This window comes from Oncorhynchus mykiss, chromosome 25 (assembly GCF_057628025.1).
Source record: "Oncorhynchus mykiss isolate SJ-2025 chromosome 25, ASM5762802v1, whole genome shotgun sequence".
Taxonomy (NCBI): domain Eukaryota; kingdom Metazoa; phylum Chordata; class Actinopteri; order Salmoniformes; family Salmonidae; genus Oncorhynchus; species Oncorhynchus mykiss.
Window position 1 is genome coordinate 14,575,596 of NC_143046.1, and position 17,934 is coordinate 14,593,529.

Here is a 17,934-nt window from a genome sequence, read left to right on the forward strand (position 1 = left end):
AATGAGAGCACCCCTCCAGCTAGGATGGAGTCTGTCACTCCTCAGCAGGTCAGGCTTGGTCCTGTTTGTGGGTGAGTCCCAGAAAGAGGGCCAATTATCTACAAATTCTATCTTTTGGGAGAGGCAGAAAACAGTTTTCAACCAGCGATTGAGTTGTGAGACTCTGCTGTAGAGCTCATCACTCACCCTAACTGGGAGGGGGCCAGAGACAATTACTCGATGCCGACACATCTTTCTAGCTGATTTACACGCAGAAGCTATGTTGCGCTTGGTGATCTCTGACTGTTTCATCCTAACATCGTTGGTGCTGATGTGGATAACAATATCTCTATACTCTCTACACTCGCCAGTTTTAGCTTTAGCCAGCACCATCTTCAGATTAGCCTTAACGTCGGTAGCCCTGCCCCCTGGTAAACAGTGTATGATTGCTGTATGATTCGTTTTAAGTCTAATACTGCGGGTAATGGAGTCGCCAATGACTAGAGTTTTCAATTTGTCAGAGCTAATGGTGGGAAGCTTCGGCGTCTCAGACCCCGTAACGGGAGGAGTAGAGACCAGAGAAGACTCGGCCTCTGACTCCGACCCGCTGCTTAATGGGGAAAACCGGTTGAAAGTTTCTGTCGGCTGAATGAGCGACACCGGTTGAGCATTCCTACAGCATTTCCTTCCAGAAACCGTGAGAAAGTTGTCCGGCTGCGGGGACTGTGCCAGGGGATTTGTACTAACGTTACTATCTGTACTTACTGGTGGCACAGACGCTGTTTCATCCTTTCCTACACTGAAATTACCCTTGCCTAACGATTGCGTCTGAAGCTGGGCTTGTAGCAGAGCTATCCTAGCCGTAAGACGAGTACAGCGACTGCAATTAGAAGCCATCATGTTAATGTTACTACTTAGCTTCGGCTGTTGGAGGTCCTGACGAACCGTGTCCAGATAAAGCGTCCGGAGTGAAAAAGTTGAGGAAAAAAAATAATATATATATAAACGGTAATTAAAAAGTAAAAACCGTAAAGTTGTCAGGTAGCAAAACAGGTTGGCAACAAAACGCACAGCAACTCGAAAACAAGTCTGCAAGTTGTGACCGGAAAATGGTGGTAGTCCCCTCTCTCTCCCTCTCTCCTCTCTCTCCCTGCATGGTGAACATATGACCCAACACACAGCCCCTCTCTCCTCTCTCTCCTCTCTCCCTGCATGGTGAGCATGTGACCCAACACACATCCCCTCTCTCCTCTCTCTCATCTCTCTCCCTGCATGGTGAACATTTGACCCAACACACATCCCCTCTCTCCTCCCTCTCCCTGCATGGTGAACATATGACCCAACACACAGCCCCTCTCTCCTCCCTCTCCCTGCATGGTGAACATATGACCCAACACACAGCCCCTCTCTCCTCTCTCTCCCTGCATGGTGAACAAATGACCCAACACACAGCCCCTCTCTCCCCCTGCATGGTGAACATTTGACCCAACACACAGCCCCTCTCTCCTCCCTCTCCCTGCATGGTGAACATATGACCCAACACACAGCCCCTCTCTCCTCTCTCTCCCTGCATGGTGAACATATGAATCAACACACAGCCCATTTCTCCTCTCTCTCCCTGCATGATGAACATATGACCCAACACACAGCCCCTCTCTCCTCTCTCTCCCTGCATGGTGAACATATGACCCAACACACAGCCTCTCTCTCCTCTCTCTCCGCTCTCTCCCTGCATGGTGAACATATGACCCAACACACAGCCCCTCTCTCCTCTCTCCCTGCTTGTGTGTGAGAATGTGTGTGTAACTCTGTGTCATAACCAACTCAGGTGCTTATGTTGTCCCTGTGTGTGTGTGTGCTCTTCCTGTCCCAGGATGGGCATGTGGAGGTGGCACGGCTGCTGTTGGACAGCGGGGCGCAGGTCAACATGCCAGCTGACTCCTTCGAGTCGCCCCTCACCCTGGCAGCCTGCGGCGGGCATGTGGATCTAGCAGCTCTGCTCATAGAGAGAGGGGCCAACCTAGAGGAGGTGAGTAGCAACACAGTCCTAAACCAGTGGATGAATGAGGGTTAGGGTCACACAGAGAGACGGCGAATCCCAAACCTGCTCTGAGGATCCTCCGTTGTCACACTGAGGGTGATGTCCAGAGAGTGGCGAGGGGCTCAGTAAATCCATCAGCTTCAGGACACACTCCTGACTTACATCATGTTCCACTTTTAAATAATAAAACAAGCATGAAATTTAAATGAACAACCCCCCCCCCCCGTTGTTTTACAAGATTTAACCCTCATTAATAGTTAAATGTTTAATTTGGAGGTTATTTTTTTAGCTTTTACAGGTCAAGTCTCGACATCAGACAAACCAATGCACGTGTCACAATGCACGTGTCACAATGCACGTGTCACAATGCACGTGTCACAATGCACGTGTCACAATGCACGTGTCACAATGCACGTGTCATATAATTAGGCACGCCTCTCCATTCTTTTGTGAAATTGCATAAATCAACGCACTGCCTTGTGGGATTCCACTTTGCTGTGGGAGCGGCAGATGTTACAGGCTCAGTCGAAGTGCCTACTGGAGGGGTGAACTCGCCACTGCCCTTGATCATTTTCACTCCTTCAGTATGGGACACTTGTTCAAATGGAGGGGCAAGGGACTGGAGGGGCAAGGGACTGGAGGGGCAAGGGACTGGAGGGGCAAGGGACTGGAGGGGCAAGGGACTGGAGGGGCAAGGGACTGGAGGGGCAAGGGACTGGAGGGGCAAGGGACTGGAGGGGCAAGGGACTGGAGGGGCAAGGGACTGGAGGGGCAAGGGACTGGAGGGGCAAGGGACTGGAGGGGCAAGGGACTGGAGGGGCAAGGGACTGGAGGGGCAAGGGACTGGAGGGGCATGGGACTGGAGGGGCATGGGACTGGAGGGGCATGGGACTGGAGGGGCATGGGACTGGAGGGGCATGGGACTGGAGGGGCATGGGACTGGAGGGGCGAGGGAATGGAAGGGCGAGGGGAAGTGGGGGTTTTGGGACTCAGCGTCCTGTAACTGTCTGTTTTAATGTGTCCAGGTGAATGATGAAGGTTACACTCCTCTGATGGAGGCAGCCAGAGAAGGTCATGAAGAGATGGTGGCCCTGCTACTGGCTCAGGGTAATCAACTGGCAGATAAATGGATACCTGCACACTGTTCAATGCTGTTGCATGTATACTATGTTATTGTGTGCAATGAAGTGCTTTGTCAGGCCTGTTGGTAAGGGTCTCACTCCTAATATAGACACTTCCCTCCCTCCCTCCCTCCCTCCCTCCCTCCCTCCCTCCATCCATCCATCTCTCGCTCTCCTCCCTCCATCCATCTCTTTCGCTCTCCTCCCGCCATCCATCTCTTTCGCTCTCCTCCCTCCATCCATCTCTTTCGCTCTCCTCCCTCCCCCTCCAGGTGCGAACATCAACGCCCAGACGGAGGAGACCCAGGAAACAGCCCTGACGCTGTCCTGCTGTGGAGGGTTCCTGGAGGTGGCTGACTTCCTCATCAAGGCCGGGGCCGACATCGAGCTGGGCTGCTCCACGCCTCTCATGGAGGCTGCACAGGAGGGTCACCTGGAGCTGGTCAAATACCTCCTGACTGCAGGTACATAAACACTTGGAGTTGGTCAAACACTACCTGACTGCAGGTACATAAACACTTGGAGTTGGTCAAACACTACCTGACTGCAGGTACATAAACACTTGGAGTTGGTCAAACACTACCTGACTGCAGGTACATAAACACCTGGAGCTGGTCATACACCTCCTGATTGCAGGTACATAAACACCTGGAGCTGGTCAAACACCTGCAGGTACATAAACACCTCCCGACTGCAGGTACATAAACACCTGGAGCTGGTCAAATACTGAGGATTCTTTGTTTGATATTTAGTATTTTTGTAGAGTACTTATGTGAGACTCCAGGCCTTAGCCTAGAAACCAGATGGCTGTTGAAGGTAAAGTTGACAACTTCTACCTTTTTAACAGGGCTTGTTAGTTTTTTTTGTCTGCTCTGAACTCTGACCTCTCTCTATAGGGGCAAACGTACACGCTACGACGGCGACAGGAGACACAGCGCTGACGTACGCGTGTGAGAACGGACACACTGACGTGGCCGACGTTCTTCTGCAGACTGGAGCTGATCTGGTACACAAACACCTGTTACCTCTCACTCTGTCACCATCTCCCTGTGTTTACTTCCCTGTGTCTTATCTTCCCTGCTATCTCTCTCATTCTGTCACCATCTTCCTGTGTTTTATTTTCTCTGTTATCTCTCTCATTCTGTCACCATCTCCCTGTGTTTTATTTTCCCTGTTATCTCTCTCATTCTGTCACCATCTCCCTGTGTTTTATTTTCTCTGTTATCTCTCTCATTCTGTCACCATCTCCCTGTGTTTTATTTTCCCTGTTATCTCTCTCATTCTGTCACCATCTCCCTGTGTTTTATTTTCTCTGTTATCTCTCTCATTCTGTCACCATCTTCCTGTGTTTTATTTTCTCTGTTATCTCTCTCATTCTGTCACCATCTCCCTGTGTTTTATTTTCCCTGTTATCTCTCTCATTCTGTCACCATCTCCCTGTGTTTTATTTTCCCTGTTATCTCTCTCATTCTGTCACCATCCCCCTGTGTTTTATTTTCCCTGTTATCTCTCTCATTCTGTCACCATCTTCCTGTGTTTTATTTTCCCTGTTATCTCTCTCATTCTGTCACCATCTCCCTGTGTTTTATTTTCTCTGGTATCTCTCTCATTCTGTCACCATCTTCCCTGTGTTTTATTTTCTCTGTTATCTCTCTCATTCTGTCACCATCTTCCCTGTTTTATTTTCTCTGCTATCTCTCTCATTCTGTCACCATCTTCCCTGTGTTTTATCTTCCCTGTTATCTCTCTCATTCTGTCACCATCTCCCTGTGTTTTATTTTCTCTGTTATCTCTCTCATTCTGTCACCATCTCCCTGTGTTTTATTTTCTCTGTTATCTCTCTCATTCTGTCACCATCCCCCTGTTTTATTTTCCCTGTTATCTCTCTCATTCTGTCACCATCTTCCTGTGTTTTATTTTCTCTGGTATCTCTCTCATTCTGTCACCATCTTCCCTGTTTTATTTTCTCTGTTATCTCTCTCATTCTGTCACCATCTTCCCTGTGTTTTATCTTCCCTGTTATCTCTCTCATTCTGTCACCATCTCCCTGTGTTTTATTTTCTCTGTTATCTCTCTCATTCTGTCACCATCTTCCCTGTGTTTTATTTTCTCTGTTATCTCTCTCATTCTGTCACCATCCCCCTGTGTTTGATCTTCCCTGTGTTTGATCTTCCCTGTGTTTGACCTTCCCTGTGTTTGACCTTCCCTGTGTTTGACCTTCCCTGTGTTTGACCTTCCCTGTTAGCTCTTTCATCATATCAATCTGTGTGTGTTTGTTTTACTGTCCTTGTTGGTACCAGTAGTCCTCACAAGTATAGTAAAACTATAACATTCGGACATGACTATTTTAGGCTTGGGGGTTAGTTAGTTAGGTTTAGGTATAGTTATAGGGTTAGAGTTAGAATTAAGGTTGGGGTTAGGCTTAGGGTTAGATTTAGAATTAAGGTTGGGGTTAGGCTTAGGGTTAGAGTTAGAATTAAGGTTGGGGTTAGGTTTAGGGTTAGATTTAGAATTAAGGTTGGGGTTAGGCTTAGGGTTAGAGTTAGAATTAAGGTTGGGGTTAGGCTTAGGGTTAGATTTAGAATTAAGGTTGGGGTTAGGCTTAGGGTTAGATTTAGGGGTTAAGGAAAATATAATTTTGGATGGGAATCAATTATTTGGTCCCCACAAGAATAGCAATACAAAACTGTGTGTGTGTGGACCATGTCCTCCTGATATCCACTTCCTGTTTGTCTGTTCTCCAGGAGCATGAGTCTGAGGGGGGGAGGACACCCCTGATGAAGGCAGCCAGAGCAGGACACCTCTGCACCGTGCAGTTCCTCATCAGCAAGGGTGGGTTAGGTTAGACTGCATCTTTTTTTTTTAAACCCTCTACAATGCCCTCGTTAAAACGATGTCCTACTATGGCAGCCACTGGAAGGAGTAGGTGATGTCAGAGTGACTGCTTTGCATTGCTGCTTTGGTGGTGTTTTCTGTGGGACTGAAAAAAACCAAGCTTGGGAACGTAAAATGTGTTTTACCAGGCCCCATGCTTTCAAAATAATGGTTTTGTTCCAGAATCTCCGTCGTTCCTCAATGTTGTTTTCTCGTTTTCGGTTCTGTTTCCTGAACTGGTTCCAACCCCTGGTTCTAATAGTATTTGGCTTAGATTGCATTAAAAAACAAGTACAAGTCCCTCATATAGGATCTACATTCATTTTGAACTATTGTTGTTTTGAAACTATTGATTCTTAGAAGTGAATTTAAAGTGAACGTTTCTTTCTTGTGTTTTGTGTCCAGGTGCTAATGTGAACAGAGCGACGGCTAACAAGGACCACACGGTGGTGTCTCTGGCCTGCGCTGGAGGACACCTGGCTGTGGTAGAGCTGCTGCTGACGCACGGAGCTGACCCCACACACAGACTGAAGGTAGAACACACACACACACACCTGACCCCACACACAGACTGAAGGTAGAACACACACACACAGACTGAAGGTAGAACACACACACACACACACACCTGACCCCACACACAGACTGAAGGTAGAACACACACACACACACACCTGACCCCACACACAGACTGAAGGTAGAACACACACACACACACACCTGACCCCACACACAGACTGAAGGTAGAACACACACACACAGACTGAAGGTAGAACACACACACACACACACACCTGACCCCACACACAGACTGAAGGTAGAAAACACACACACACACACACACCTGACCCCACACACAGACTGAAGGTAGAACACACACACACAGACTGAAGGTAGAACACACACACACACACACCTGACCCCACACACAGACTGAAGGTAGAACACACACACACACACACACCTGACCCCACACACAGACTGAAGGTAGAACACACACACACACACACACCTGACCCCACACACAGACTGAAGGTAGAACACACACACACAGACTGAAGGTAGAACACACATACACACACACACACCTGACCCCACACACAGACTGAAGGTAGAAAACACACACACACACACACACACCTGACCCCACACACAGACTGAAGGTAGAAAACACACACACACACCTGACCCCACACAGACTGAAGGTAGAACACACACACACACCTGACGCCACACACAGACTGAAGGTAGAAAACACACACACACACCTGACGCCACACACAGACTGAAGGTAGAAAACACACACACACACACACCTGACCCCACACACAGACTGAAGGTAGAACACACACACACACAGACTGAAGGTAGAAAACACACACACACACACACACCTGACCCCACACACAGACTGAAGATAGAAAACACACACACACCATCATCAAACAACACCATCAAGCTCATAAGGATGCTGTTCATCTCAGCCATAGTAACAACAGTATCAGAATAGAAAAAGTTAACTTTGAAGTCTCATGTAGACTTACACTCACTTCCTGTTTCTCCTCCAATAGGACGGCTCGACAATGCTGATTGAAGCTGCTAAGGGCGGCCACACCAACGTGGTGTCCTACCTGCTAGACTTCCCTAACAACATCCTGTCTGTCCCCGCGCCCGACCTCTGCCAACTCACACCCCCCTCACAAGACCCCTCTCAGGTTAAATGTTTTTCATGAAATAGTTTTATGCTATTGAAACAGGAAATGGTCAGCATGGAAATTGTGTTTAACTAGTTGTCAAAGTGGTTGATGTTTTACGACCACTCATCTATCCCCAGGTTCCTCGTGTCCCATTCCAGGCCCTGGCCATGGTGGTGCCCCCACAGGAGCCAGACAGAGCCCCTTCCAACATCACCACACCCCCGCCACCTGTCACCAGCAAAGGTAAAACGGGGAGCCCTGGCCAGTTATGAACGGGGAGCCCTGGCCAGTTATGAACGGGGAGCCCTGGCCAGTTATGAACGGGGAGCCCTGGCCAGTTATGAACGGGGAGCCCTGGCCAGTTATGAACGGGGAGCCCTGGCCAGTTATGAACGGGGAGCCCTGGCCAGTTATGAACGGGGAGCCCTGGCCAGTTATGAACGGGGAGCCCTGGCCAGTTATGAACGGGGAGCCCTGGCCAGTTATGAACGGGGAGCCCTGGCCAGTTATGAACGGGGAGCCCTGGCCTGGCCAGTTATGAACGGGGAGCCCTGGCCTGGCCAGTTATGAACGGGGAGCCCTGGCCTGGCCAGTTATGAACGGGGAGCCCTGGCCTGGCCAGTTATGAACGGGGAGCCCTGGCCTGGCCAGTTATGAACGGGGAGCCCTGGCCAGGCCAGTTATGAACGGGGAGCCCTGGCCAGGACAGTTATGAACGGGGAGCCCTGGCCTGGCCAGTTATGAACGGGGAGCCCTGGCCTGGCCAGTTATGAACGGGGAGCCCTGGCCTGGCCAGTTATGAACGGGGAGCCCTGGCCTGGCCAGTTATGAACGGGGAGCCCTGGCCTGGCCAGTTATGAACGGGGAGCCCTGGCCTGGCCAGTTATGAACGGGGAGCCCTGGCCAGGCCAGTTATGAACGGGGAGCCCTGGCCAGGCCAGTTATGAACGGGGAGCCCTGGCCAGGCCAGTTATGAACGGGGAGCCCTGGCCAGGCCAGTTATGAACGGGGAGCCCTGGCCAGGCCAGTTATGAACGGGGAGCCCTGGCCAGGCCAGTTATGAACGGGGAGCCCTGGCCAGGCCAGTTATGAACGGGGAGCCCTGGCCAGGCCAGTTATGAACGGGGAGCCCTGGCCAGGCCAGTTATGAACGGGGAGCCCTGGCCAGGCCAGTTATGAACGGGGAGCCCTGGCCAGGCCAGTTATGAACGGGGAGCCCTGGCCAGGCCAGTTATGAACGGGGAGCCCTGGCCAGGCCAGTTATGAACGGGGAGCCCTGGCCAGGCCAGTTATGAACGGGGAGCCCAGGCCAGTTATGAACGGGGAGCCCAGGCCAGTTATGAACGGGGAGCCCTGGCCAGGCCAGTTACGAACGGGGAGCCCTGGCCTGGCCAGTTACGAACGGGGAGCCCTGGCCTGGCCAGTTACGAACGGGGAGCCCTGGCCTGGCCAGTTACGAACGGGGAGCCCTGGCCTGGCCAGTTACGAACGGGGAGCCCTGGCCGGGCCAGTTACGAACGGGGAGCCCTGGCCGGGCCAGTTATGAACGGGGATCCCTGGCCGGGCCAGTTATGAACGGGGAGCCCTGGCCGGGCCAGTTATGAACGGGGAGCCCTGGCCGGGCCAGTTATGAACGGGGAGCCCTGGCCGGGCCAGTTATGAACGGGGAGCCCTGGCCGGGCCAGTTATGAACGGGGAGCCCTGGCCTGGCCAGTTATGAACGGGGAGCCCTGGCCTGGCCAGTTATGAACGGGGAGCCCTGGTCTGGCCAGTTATTTACTGAACAAAAATATAAAAGCATGGTCAGAACCAGTCAGTATCTGGTGTGACCACCATTTGCATCATGCAGCGCGACACATTTCCTTCACATAGAGTTGATCAGGCTGTTGATTGTGGCCTGTTGAATGTTGTCCCGCTCCTCTTCAATCGTGCAAAGTTGCTGGATATTGGTGGGAACTGGAACATACTGTCGTACACGTCGATCCATAGCATCCCAAACATGCTTAATGGGAGACATGTCTGGTGAATATGCAGGGCATGGAAGAACTGGGACATTTTCAGCTTCCTGGAATTGTGTACATATCCTTGCGACATGGGGCTGGCTGTACATTATCATGCTGAAACATTAGGGGATGGAGGCAGATGAATGGCACAACAATGGGCCACCGGATCTCATCACGGTGTCTCTGTGCATTCAAATTGCCATACACGTGGTCTGCGGTTGTGAGGTTGGTTGGACGTAGTTCCAAATTCTCTAAAACGACGCTGGAGGCGGCTTATGGTAGAGAAATGTACATTCAGTTCTCTGGCAACAGCTATGGTGGACATTCCTGCAGTCAGCATGCCAATTGCACGCTCCATCAAAACCTGAGACATCTGTGGCATTGTGTTGTGACAAAACTGCACATTTGTGGCCTTTTATTGTCCCCAGCACAAGGAGCACCTGTGTAATGATCATGTTGTTTCTTGATATGCCACACCTGTCAGGTGGATGGATTATCTTGGCAAAGGAGAAGTGCACATTAACAGGGATGTAAACAAATTTGTGCACAACATTTGAGAGAAATTAGCTTTTTACGCGTATGGAACATTTCTGGGATAATTTATTTCAGCTCATGAAACATGTTGCGTTTATATTTTGGTTCAGTATGCATATCGAAAGTGTCTAACGATGACGTGACTTCAACTGATGAGGAATTGACTTTATTGTAGTGTGACCTAATCTTCCTCTCATCCCTTTCTCCCTCAATTCTTCTCATCCCTCTTCCTCCATCCCTCTGCAGGTTCGTCCAAGCAGAGACACGCTGCCACCCCTTCCAGCCCCTCCAGTCCAGGGGGGGTACGTCCCGGCCCGGGTCCCGGGGATGCAGAGGCCTTGCCCCCCTTCCACCTGTGCCAGCCCCTGGAGTGTATTGTGGAGGAGACCGAGGGGAAGCTTAATGAGCTGGGCCAGAGGATCTCAGCCATAGAGAAGGCCCAGCTGCAGTCTCTGGAACTCATCCAAGGAGAGCCGCTCACCAAAGACAAGATTGAAGAGCTGAAGAAAAGCCGGGAGGAGCAGGTGAGAGCAGATGGATGATCATTCGTAGGTATAGGAACACAGAGAGATCCTATTGAATTATTGATGAGGTCATAAACCAGCGTTTCCCAAACTTGGTCCTGGGGACCCCACGGGGTGCACCTTTTGGTTTTTGCCTGAGCAAAATGATTCAAATAATACATCTTTTTTTGAATCAGCTGTGTGGTGCTCGGGCAAAACCCAAAATGTGGACACTTTGGGGTCCCGAGGACCGAGTTTGGGAAACACTGTCATAGACCCTCAATACAGGTAGGTATGGAAAGTCTTGTCAAAAAAAATGTACAACCCAAAGTCAAAATTTGCATTTCTTATTCCAAGTAGTTTCGTCTCTGTTTTTTATTGATTTTATTTAGTTTTGTGCCTAATGAACACCACCTAGGTCTGATAGGATCTGATGGGTCGATGAAATCTCTCAACCAATGGATGAGCAAGACCTGAACATAGAACTATGGGTCTGATCCCCCCATGGCTTGTGTCCTCTAGGTCCAGAAGAAGAAGAAGATCCTGAAGGAGCTGCAGAAGGTGGAGCGCCAGCTGCAGTTGAAGACCCAGCAGCAGTTCACCAAAGAGTACATGGAGGCCAAGGGCCTGAAGGAAGAGCAGGAGGCAGGCCAGGGCCCGGGACCAGGGCCGGGGGAAGGGGCCAACACTACTATGCCTGGGGTCCTCACAGCAACACCAGGGATCAACACGCGCACACAGCCCGGGTCGGACACAGGGTCTGACGAGGAGAACAGAGAGGAGGAGGAAGAAGAAGAGGATAATGAGGAGGTTAGGAGTTGTTGGCGGTGGTCTGTTATTTCTGACTAGTTAAGAGTTTCTGCTTTTCTGCCATTTTCCCCCTGGTGTCTAATAATATCAACCCCCGGTGTCTAATAATATCACCCCCCGGTGTCTAATAATATCACCCCCCGGTGTCTAATAATATCACCCCCCGGTGTCTAATAATATCACCCCCCGGTGTCTAATAATATCACCCCCCGGTGTCTAATAATATCACCCCCCGGTGTCTAATAATATCACCCCCCGGTGTCTAATAATATCACCCCCCGGTGTCTAATAATATCACCCCCCGGTGTCTAATAATATCACCCCCCGGTGTCTAATAATATCACCCCCCGGTGTCTAATAATATCACCCCCCGGTGTCTAATAATATCACCCCCCGGTGTCTAACGGAGACGCGACTGTCGTCCCCCTGATGGTGTCTTATGGAGACGCGATTGTCGTCTCCCTGATGGTGTCTAACGGAGACGCGACTGTCGTCCCCCTGATAGTGTCTAACGGAGACGCGACTGTCGTCCCCCTGATAGTGTCTAACGGAGACGCGACTGTCGTCCCCCTGATAGTGTCTAACGGAGACGCGACTGTCGTCCCCCTGATGGTGTCTTATGGAGACGCGATTGTCGTCTCCCTGATGGTGTCTAACGGAGACGCGACTGTCGTCCCCCTGATAGTGTCTAACGGAGACGCGACTGTCGTCCCCCTGATAGTGTCTAACGGAGACGCGACTGTCGTCCCCCTGATAGTGTCTAACGGAGACGCGACTGTCGTCCCCCTGATGGTGTCTAACGGAGACGCGACTGTCGTCCCCCTGATGGTGTCTAACGGAGACGCGACTGTCGTCCCCCTGATGGTGTCTAACGGAGACGCGACTGTCGTCCCCCTGATGGTGTCTAACGGAGACGCGACTGTCGTCCCCCTGATGGTGTCTAACGGAGACGCGACTGTCGTCCCACTGATGGTGTCTAACGGAGACGCGACTGTCGTCCCCCTGATGGTGTCTAACGGAGACGCGACTGTCGTCCCCCTGATGGTGTCTAACGGAGACGCGACTGTCGTCCCCCTGATGGTGTCTAACGGAGACGCGACTGTCGTCCCCCTGATGGTGTCTAACGGAGACGCGACTGTCGTCCCACTGATGGTGTCTAACGGAGACGCGACTGTCGTCCCCCTGATGGTGTCTAACGGAGACGCGACTGTCGTCCCCCTGATGGTGTCTAACGGAGACGCGACTGTCGTCCCCCTGATGGTGTCTAACGGAGACGCGACTGTCGTGCCCCTGATGGTGTCTAACGGAGACGCGACTGTCGTCCCCAGGGAGTCTAATCATTATTTATCCTGACTGAAGTTGTCCTGATCACATTCCTCCTGGGTTTTGAGATCTGTTTCTTTTAGATGCTTAATTTGTAGAAGTTTGCCTCATTCCTATTCCAGGATGACGAAGATGAGGAGGATGATGATGATGATGACGACGACGACGACGACGAAGACGAGGTGGAAGATTACGCTAAACTACCCCAGGTGGACACCATCCTCTACAGGGATGGACAGCAGCCCCCCCTGCCCCCCTCGCCCTCACCCCATCCCCTATGCTCCCCCCACTCCCATCTCCACCCCCCTCCTCCCCCCCTCCAGACTGCCTTCGTACCCATCCAGCCCCTACCTGAGTACAGCCCGTGCCCAGCTGACTACCCCTGCCCTGGCAGTACCAGCCCTGAGCTGCAGAGGGTACTGGTGGGCCACCAGATGCTGGGTCAGGGTCAAGGTCAGGGGTTAGGACCAGGGATGGTAGGGCAGCAGGCCCCAGACGGACTCATGGTGGCTTCGCCCGCTCAGACGCTTACAGACACGCTGGATGACATCATGGCAGGTGAGTGGGTGCAGCGTAGCGTGGTCTTACAGCTGTTCTACCTGCTGTGGGTGGGTGCAGCGTAGCGTGGTTTTACAGCTGTTCTACCTGCTGTGGGTGGGTGCAGCGTAGCGTGGTTTTACAGCTGTTCTACCTGCTGTGGGTGGGTGCAGCGTAGCGTGGTTTTACAGCTGTTCTACCTGCTGTGGGTGGGTGCAGCGTAGCGTGGTTTTACAGCTGTTCTACCTGCTGTGGGTGGGTGCAGCGTAGCGTGGTTTTACAGCTGTTCTACCTGCTGTGGGTGGGTGCAGCGTAGCGTGGTTTTACAGCTGTGGGTGGGTGCAGCGTAGCGTGGTTTTACAGCTGTTCTACCTGCTGTGGGTGGGTGCAGCGTAGCGTGGTTTTACAGCTGTTCTACCTGCTGTGGGTGGGTGCAGCGTAGCGTGGTTTTACAGCTGTTCTACCTGCTGTGGGTGGGTGCAGCGTAGCGTGGTTTTACAGCTGTTCTACCTGCTGTGGGTGGGTGCAGCGTAGCGTGGTTTTACAGCTGTTCTACCTGCTGTGGGTGGGTGCAGCGTAGCGTGGTTTTACAGCTGTTCTACCTGCTGTGGGTGGGTGCAGCGTAGCGTGGTTTTACAGCTGTTCTACCTGCTGTGGGTGGGTGCAGCGTAGCGTGGTTTTACAGCTGTTCTACCTGCTGTGGGTGGGTGCAGCGTAGCATGGTTTTACAGCTGTGGGTGGGTGCAGCGTAGCGTGGTTTTACAGCTGTTCTACCTGCTGTGGGTGGGTGCAGCGTAGCATGGTTTTACAGCTGTGGGTGGGTGCAGCGTAGCGTGGTTTTACAGCTGTTCTACCTGCTGTGGGTGGGTGCAGCGTAGTGTGGTTTTACAGCTGTTCTACCTGCTGTGGGTGGGTGCAGCGTAGCGTGGTTTTACAGCTGTGGGTGGGTGCAGCGTAGCGTGGTTTTACAGCTGTTCTACCTGCTGTGGGTGGGTGCAGCGTAGCATGGTTTTACAGCTGTTCTACCTGCTGTGGGTGGGTGCAGCGTAGCGTGGTCTTACAGCTGTTCTACCTGCTGTGGGTGGGTGCAGCGTAGCATGGTTTTACAGCTGTTCTACCTGCTGTGGGTGGGTGCAGCGTAGAATGGTCTTACAGCTGTTCTACCTGCTGTGGGTGGGTGCAGAGTAACGTTGTCGTACAGCTGTTCTACCTGCTGTGGGTGGGTGCAGCGTAGCATGGTTTTACAGCTCTTCTACCTGCTGTGGGTGGGTGCAGCGTAGCGTGGTTTTATAGCTGTTCTACCTGCTGTGGATGCAGCGTAGCGTGGTTTTACAGCTGTTCTACCTGCTGTGGGTGGGTGCAGCGTAGCGTGGTTTTACAGCTGTGGGTGGGTGCAGCGTAGCGTGGTTTTACAGCTGTTCTACCTGCTGTGGGTGGGTGCAGTGTAGCGTGGTTTTACAGCTGTTCTACCTGCTGTGGGTGGGTGCAGCGTAGCGTGGTTTTACAGCTGTTCTACCTGCTGTGGGTGGGTGCAGCGTAGCGTGGTTTTACAGCTGTTCTACCTGCTGTGGGTGGGTGCAGCGTAGCGTGGTTTTACAGCTGTTCTATCTGCTGTGGGTGGGTGCAGCGTAGCGTGGTCGTACAGCTGTTCTACCTGCTGTGGGTGGATGCAGCGTAGCGTGGTCGTACAGCTGTTCTACCTGCTGTGGGTGGGTGCAGCGTAGCGTGGTTTTACAGCTGTGGGTGGGTGCAGCGTAGCGTGGTTTTACAGCTGTTCTACCTGCTGTGGGTGGGTGCAGCGTAGCGTGGTTTTACAGCTGTTCCACCTGCTGTGGGTGGGTGCAGCGTAGCGTGGTCGTACAGCTGTTCTACCTGCTGTGGGTGGGTGCAGCGTAGCGTGGTCGTACAGCTGTTCTACCTGCTGTGGGTGGGTGGGTGCAGCGTAGCCTGGTTTTACAGCTGTTCTACCTGCTGTGGGTGGGTGCAGCGTAGCGTGGTTTTACAGCTGTTCTACCTGCTGTGGGTGGGTGCAGCGTAGCGTGGTTTTACAGCTGTTCTACCTGCTGTGGGTGGGTGCAGCGTAGCGTGGTTTTACAGCTGTTCTACCTGCTGTGGGTGGGTGCAGCGTAGCGTGGTCGTACAGCTGTTCTACCTGCTGTGGGTGGGTGCAGCGTAGCGTGGTCGTACAGCTGTTCTACCTGCTGTGGGTGGGTGCAGCGTAGCGTGGTCGTACAGCTGTTCTACCTGCTGTGGGTGGGTGCAGCGTAGCGTGGTCGTACAGCTGTTCTACCTGCTGTGGGTGGGTGCAGCGTAGCGTGGTCGTACAGCTGTTCTACCTGCTGTGGGTGGGTGCAGCGTAGCGTGGTTTTACAGCTGTGGGTGGGTGCAGCGTAGCGTGGTTTTACAGCTGTTCTACCTGCTGTGGGTGGGTGCAGCGTAGCGTGGTTTTACAGCTGTGGGTGGGTGCAGCGTAGCGTGGTTTTACAGCTGTGGGTGGGTGCAGCGTAGCGTGGTCGTACAGCTGTTCTACCTGCTGTGGGTGGGTGCAGCGTAGCGTGGTCTTACAGCTGTTCTACCTGCTGTGGGTGCAGCGTAGCGTGGTTTTACAGCTGTTCTACCTGCTGTGGGTGGGTGCAGCGTAGCGTGGTTTTACAGCTGTGGGTGGGTGCAGCGTAGCGTGGTTTTACAGCTGTTCTACCTGCTGTGGGTGGGTGCAGCGTAGCGTGGTTTTACAGCTGTTCTACCTGCTGTGGGTGGGTGCAGGTAGCGTGGTTTTACAGCTGTTCTACCTGCTGTGGGTGGGTGCAGCGTAGCGTGGTTTTACAGCTGTTCTACCTGCTGTGGGTGGGTGCATCTCAAGTCTTAACTTATTTCCTCCTTAGAATACTCCTTGTCTCCTTTTCTTCAACTGCACTGATTTGAAAGAACAATACTGATGAACAAATGAAAAGTAAGAAATATTTTTCCCTTTCTCTCCTTTTGTTTCTCTGTTCCAGCAGCGGTGGGCAGCAGAGTACCCATGTTGAACACTACAACGTCTCCAACCCCCCTGTCTGACCCCCTGTCACAGACCCCCTCCAATATGGGTTCACCCCCCTCCCCACTGCCCCTCTACCCCTCTGTGGACATCGACGCACACGTAAGTCACTGTTCACACACACACACACACACGCTGTGGATATCGATGCTCATGTACTGTAAAGCCAATGGTCACACACACACACACACATTCAAGACTGAGAGACACACCTACACACAGCGTTGTTGTAAATGTGTGTGTGTCCCTCTCCTTTCAGACGGAGAGTAACCATGACACTGCGCTGACGCTGGCATGTGCCGGAGGACACGAGGAGCTGGTGTCTGTTCTCATCGCGCGAGGAGCCAACATCGAGCATCGCGACAAGAAGGGTAACACACACAAAGTTACTGTTCATTCTAAATGTTAGTTGGTCCTGTATATCCGTCAGACATCTTTTTTATTTTCTGATTAATCAGGAATATTTTTTTCATACATCCAAGACAGGATTTATACAGTGTTCAAAGTGCTTCACATTGTATTGGGTGAATCTGTATATCTGGTTGTGACCCCTAACCTCTCCTTGTCCTCTGCCCAGGCTTCACCCCTCTGATCCTGGCTGCGACAGCGGGCCACGTAGGGGTGGTGGAGCTCCTTCTGGATAAAGGGGGTGACATAGAGGCCCAGTCGGAGAGAACCAAAGACACGCCCCTCTCCCTGGCCTGCTCAGGGGGACGACAAGAGGTACAGCAGAGCTCTGATTTTAAATGTGTTTATAGTGTGTAATTCTATGGTACACGCTCACTTCCTTTCTATGAATCACCACATTGAATCTAAATCAACTCCCCTTTCACAGAAATAGCATATTGAGAAAACAATAGACTTACATTTCCTTGTCTCCTCTCCTAGGTGGTGGAGTTGTTGCTGTTGCGAGGAGCCAATAAAGAACATCGTAACGTGTCAGACTACACCCCTTTGAGCCTGGCGGCGTCCGGAGGCTACGTCAACATCATCAAGATCCTCCTCAACGCCGGCTCAGAGATCAACTCCAGGTACGGGACGGGACCAACGTCTTTTCTTGTTACTGATACCACTACTTTCCCAGGTCTTCCACAAATACATGTATTTATGAAATAGCATTTCTTACATCAGAAACGTGCACTGGGTTGTTTAAATGAAGGATGACTGCATCTTTGGTAGTGAAAGTCCCTCACGTCTCTCACTAATTGATCAAATCCTCCCTCGATCTTCCTGTCTCCAGGACGGGCAGTAAGCTGGGTATCTCTCCCCTGATGCTGGCAGCGATGAACGGTCACGTCCCTGCGGTCAAGCTGCTGCTGGACATGGGCTCCGACATCAACGCTCAGATCGAGACTAACAGGAACACGGCTCTGACTCTGGCCTGCTTCCAGGGCCGGGCTGAGGTGGTCAGTCTGCTGCTGGACCGCAAGGCCAACGTAGAGCACAGAGCCAAGGTGAGGAGACAGAACCGGTCG

At 52.1% G+C, this 17,934-nt stretch overlaps 1 protein-coding gene across 50 annotated transcripts in view; it reads left to right on the forward strand.

The window, feature by feature from the left end:
- LOC110504378 (ankyrin repeat and KH domain-containing protein 1) overlaps positions 1–17,934 on the forward strand; it is a 69,049-nt gene that overhangs the window by 33,222 nt on the left and 17,893 nt on the right. For 9 of the 50 annotated variants that reach the window (XM_090220196.1, XM_090220200.1, XM_090220207.1 and 6 more), the window contains exons 8-23: positions 1,853–2,008; positions 3,046–3,127; positions 3,414–3,605; positions 4,038–4,147; positions 5,886–5,973; positions 6,421–6,548; positions 7,587–7,730; positions 7,850–7,955; positions 10,496–10,773; positions 11,275–11,562; positions 13,008–13,443; positions 16,419–16,561; positions 16,719–16,830; positions 17,037–17,182; positions 17,348–17,490; positions 17,700–17,913. In XM_090220196.1, the coding sequence (XP_090076322.1) occupies positions 1,853–2,008; positions 3,046–3,127; positions 3,414–3,605; positions 4,038–4,147; positions 5,886–5,973; positions 6,421–6,548; positions 7,587–7,730; positions 7,850–7,955; positions 10,496–10,773; positions 11,275–11,562; positions 13,008–13,443; positions 16,419–16,561; positions 16,719–16,830; positions 17,037–17,182; positions 17,348–17,490; positions 17,700–17,913 (2,766 nt within the window). Of the gene's footprint in view, positions 1–1,844; positions 2,009–3,045; positions 3,128–3,413; positions 3,606–4,037; positions 4,148–5,885; positions 5,983–6,420; positions 6,549–7,586; positions 7,731–7,849; positions 7,956–10,495; positions 10,774–11,274; positions 11,563–12,986; positions 13,444–16,418; positions 16,562–16,718; positions 16,831–17,036; positions 17,183–17,347; positions 17,491–17,699; positions 17,914–17,934 lie in introns of all 50 variants that reach the window. The other 41 variants (XM_090220199.1, XM_090220202.1, XM_090220208.1 and 38 more) reach the window with 12 other exon arrangements.